This window comes from Arachis ipaensis, chromosome B09 (assembly GCF_000816755.2).
Source record: "Arachis ipaensis cultivar K30076 chromosome B09, Araip1.1, whole genome shotgun sequence".
NCBI classification, from domain to species: Eukaryota; Viridiplantae; Streptophyta; class Magnoliopsida; order Fabales; family Fabaceae; genus Arachis; species Arachis ipaensis.
In genome coordinates, this window is record NC_029793.2 from 129,311,239 (window position 1) to 129,315,990 (window position 4,752).

At 33.9% G+C, this 4,752-nt stretch overlaps 1 protein-coding gene across 1 annotated transcript; it reads left to right on the forward strand.

Moving 5' to 3' along the window:
• Positions 1,892 to 2,971, forward strand: LOC107619570 (putative bark agglutinin LECRPA3). Its single transcript, XM_016321863.2, has one exon. The coding sequence runs from the start codon at positions 1,947 to 1,949 to the stop codon at positions 2,778 to 2,780; it is 834 nt and encodes a 277-aa protein (XP_016177349.1). The 5' UTR covers positions 1,892 to 1,946; the 3' UTR covers positions 2,781 to 2,971.

The following is a 4,752-nucleotide window of genomic DNA, read 5'->3' on the forward strand; positions in this document are numbered from 1 at the left end:
AGACTTCTATGATCCGAATGTCTGTAGCATTAGGGGTGTATGCGGATTGGATCAGATCGGATATGGATGAAAATTTGATCCGATCCGCATAACTGCAGATGTAGAGCAGATATCCGCGATCCGATCAATTTGCGGATCGGATCGTATCCGCAATTTTTGGATCGGATGCGGATATTTACCGCGGATCTGCGGATACGATCCGATCCATGAACACCCCTATGTAGCATAAAGTAAATGTACTAGAAATATAGAGAAAGTGTAGGGAGCAACTAAACTATCAGCCAACTTGAATAATTTATTACAAAATAAAATTTTAAATTGTTAAAAATTAAGATTTTAAATAATTAAGATTAATGCCGTCAACTTATTAGGATTAGCGAAACATAACCTTCATTGACTGTTATCGTATAATCGCTTCGTCAACATGAAGTCTTCACGTCGGTACCTTGTCTTCAACTGTATTCGTCGTACTATGTCCTCTGCTGCTATTTTTCTATATATACACTGTGCTGGGCCGACCTACATCAAATAAAAGAAACATTCAAAGTTTAACAAAAGAAACATTCTAAGTTTAACAATAGAAATATTTTACAAAATAAAATTTTAAATTGTTAAAAATTAAGATTTTAAATAATTAAGATTAATGCCGTCAACTTATTAGGATTAGCGAAACATAACCTTCATTGACTGTTATCGTATAATCGCTTCGTCAACATGAAGTCTTCACGTCAGTACTTTGTCTTCAACTGTATTCGTCATACTATACCCTCTGCTGCTATTTTTCTATATATACACTGTGCTGGGCCAACCTACATCAAATAAAAGAAACATCCAAAATTTAACAAAAGAAACATTCTAAGTTTAACAATAGAAACATTTTAAGTTTTACAAAAAAATATTTGAAGTTGAACAAAAGAAACATTTAAATTTAAAAAAAACATCTGAATTTTAACAAAAAAACATCTCACAGATACCTTCTCAAGGTATAAGTTTCAATGGACGGCGAGGGGGTTCTTTATCCACCTTTCACGGTGAACGAATTGCATGGGTGGGGTCAGGTGAGGACTAGTCACGGCGTGATTGGGGTGCGGTGCAGTGGGTGTCGTTTGGAGATCCCTTCGTGGCATTGTAGACGTCAACTTCTGCGGCTCCTTGCTGAGACAGACGAGTTATGGTACCGATTCGACGACAGGGTCGGATGACACGACGGCACAAAGGAGGATTAGTTAGTTCTCTTCATGAGGTTGTGGGCATCGTTGTTGGCACGAGAAGACCGGAATAGTTGATGCCGCGAGTAGATAGTAGGTACTGATTGTGGAGGTGGTGCGACGTGAATGGAGCGTGAGAAAGAGACTAGAGAGTGTGGCGTAGCTGGGAGTGAGAGAAAAAGGTGGGGTATCTTTTAATTTTATGGTGAGTAATAGTGAAAAATTAAAATAGGATTAGATTTGGATAATGTTTTTGGAATTATTTTTGCGTTTTTAGACTTTTTTTTGTTGGGAGTTATATTATAATTGGTAGAATTGATTAGTACCCTTACCTAGCAAAGTTGTAGAATATGTAGTTGAGGAGGGGTAGAATTTGTGATGTTTAGTCATTAATTAATTATCATCAATATTTTTAATAGTGTAAGATGATATCTAATAATATAAGATTAATTTTTTTTATGGTTAAGTATTGGTCAAATTTCAATAAAAGTGTTAACCCCTAAACTTTGTCTATGTAGCCAGCTGTATGTCGTTTCTTTTCACTTTATTTATTGCTTATTAACACGTGCTTTCTTTGGTTGCACCATTCAATTATTTTTTGGACCAAGCCATCAACTAAAGACAAAATCAGAACCCCACCATGCCTCTCCCCAGCTTCTATATAACAATGTGATAGCTTGTGTTATTATCATCATTCCTCGAAAGTATTTACTAAGAAAAAAAAAAATCTCCAAAACCATGGCTATCTCTTACTCAAGTCATCCAAACCCAAAACCATTTTATGTTGTTTTAGCGATTTGCCTTCTTTTCCTTGCAAACAATAACAAGGTGAACGCAGCAAAAGTAATTTCCTTCAACTTCACCAAGTTCTCCACTAGCAACCCTAGCATAACTCTCCAAGGCAGTTCCGAGATTCTAGGAAACGGGGTTTTGGCTTTAACAAATCGTGAAAACCCCGTTTCAAACACCGGTCGTGTTTTGTATGCTACGCCGGTGACTATTTGGGACGAAGCCACTGGCAACATTGCTAGCTTTGTCACTTCTTTTTCCTTTGTCGTTGAAGATGCCGAAGGTGATTACAACTCGGCTGATGGGATCATCTTTTTTCTTGCGCCGCAAGACACCGAGATTCCCAACAACTCGAGTGGTGGATTTCTCGGTGTCGTTGATGGCAGCAACGCTTTTAACCAATTTGTTGGTGTAGAGTTTGACACTTACACCAACGAATGGGATCCAGATTCTGCTCATGTTGGAATTGATGTCAACTCTTTGATTTCGTTGAAGACTGTTAAATGGAATCGCGTAAGTGGCTCGTTAGTTAGAGTGAGCATAATATATGATTCTTTGTCTAAGACCTTGAGTGTTTCCGTTACTAACAAAAACGGTAGGATTACTACCGTTTCCCAAGTGGTTGATTTGAAAGCTGTGCTGCCGGAAAAGGTAAGGGTTGGGTTATCCGCCACCACAACAAGCGGTGGCGTAGAGGCGCATGATATTTACTCATGGTCTTTCACTTCCAATTTGGAGACAACTACAAGCAGCAGAATGAATAATATTGTAAGCTACGCATGATTTGGTCCAATTAATCCTAGTCCCAGCTAGTATGTGTTTTGAAATAATTGAAGATCATGTCATATTATGACGTGTGGGTGGTGTTGGATATGTCATATATATATATGTAGCTTTATCACTATGATCAACTTATGTAGTTGGATATGATGGTTGAATACTTAAATAAGATGAGCTTATGTTGATATAGACCATAAAATATTAGGTAATTAATTTTTTTTCTTGCATTTATTTTATATTTGTGTTATTATTAGTTAACTTTTTTATTATTTCTACTATAAAAATAGTTCTAACATTTACTCAAATAAAAATATCTAAAATATTTTTTTAAGATATTTTTTAATAATTAAAATTTAATATATATATTTATATATAAAATATAATTTTAAAAATAAATTTTTTGTATTTTATTATTTTAAATTGAATAACCAATGAAAGACCAACTTGATCGATTTACTAAACAAGATTTATCTTGAATGGGAACCAATTTAATAATTAGTTAGTTTCAATTAATCCAATCAAATCGGTCAATTTTATTCGATTTTTAAAAGAGTAAAGTATTGTTTTTGACTTTATCCCCAATGTTTGAAAAAAATTTTAAAGTTGTTCCTAATGTTTCAATCGTCTTATTTAAGTTCCTAACATTTTAAAATTGACTTAATGTTGTCCTGTCGTTAGAGATCCGTTAACAGAATTGACGGCAGGACAAAATTGAGACGATTTTGAAACGTTAGAGACTTAAATAGGATGAAAATGTTGGGGACAAAAACGATACATAGAAATAAATTTTAATTTTATCCTTCAATAATATCAATTTTTTACTGTACATAGTACTCAATTATTTTTTAATCACATCTAAGTAAATTACATTTAATCACATTACTTTCATTCTAAATAAATTTATTTTTTTATAATTTTACACTTAAAGATTTTAGAATAATTTATTCTAAATAATTTTTTTATTTTCTTTAAGTGTAAAATTATAAAAAAAATAAATTTATTTAGAATGAAAGTAATGTGATTAAGTATAATTTATTTAGATGTGATTAAAAAATAATTGAGTACTATGTACGGTAAAAATTGATATTATTGAAGGATAAAATTAAAATTTATTTTTATGTATCGTTTTTATCCTCAACGTTTTCGTCCTATTTAAGTACCTAACGTTTCAAAATGGCCTCAAGTTTGTCCCGCCGTCAATTCTGTTAACGAATCCCTAACGGCAGGACAGCATTGAGTCAATTTTGAAACGTTAGGGACTTAAATAGGACGATTGAAATGTTAGGGACAACTTTGGAATTTATCCCAAATATTGGGGATAAAAATGATACTTTACTCTTTTAGAATTATGGTTTTGAAAATCAAACTGACCGGTCGGTTCAATCGGATTAACTGAGAATCTTTTTTGGTTGTTTTGGTTGAAGTGAAAAATCACCTAATAAAAAACTTGTAAAAAAAAATCAGTCGAACTGATAGTTAATTGGTAAACTGATTGAACTGGCCTTTTTTTTTAATTCAGTTTTTTTAATTAAAAAAAATAAAACCCCTCCTTTACACTACAAAAAAAAAACGTTGAGAATTATCGCATTTAGCGTCACACATTAGCATCGGTTCTACAAGTAAATTCACCGATGGTTTTGGTGTGGGGTTCGTCATGTCAAATAATTACCAACGAATTTCTATTTTCGACGGTAAATACGTTGCTAATAATTAGAGGGAAAACGAAGAAAGTAGATACAAACTTTAGCAGCGCATACTGTCGAAAAAATTTGACGGTATACACTTTTAGTGAAGCGCTGCGTTTTGGTGAATCGCAATGGGTTACTGTCGGATTTATCCGACGGTAATGAGCCCTAAAATTCAAAGTGCGAACCCTCACCACCTTCAATTCGAAATCCACTCTCTTTCTCTCACTCTAACCTCTCTTCTCCCTTTCTCTCTCTAGCGCCTCCTCTCCTCGCCGTGCCGTTAGCCA

Excerpts from the sequence above, each read along its gene's own strand:
- LOC107619570 (XM_016321863.2), top strand. The coding sequence starts at position 1,947 with ATGGCTATCTCTTACTCAAGTCATCCAAACCCAAAACCATTTTATGTT.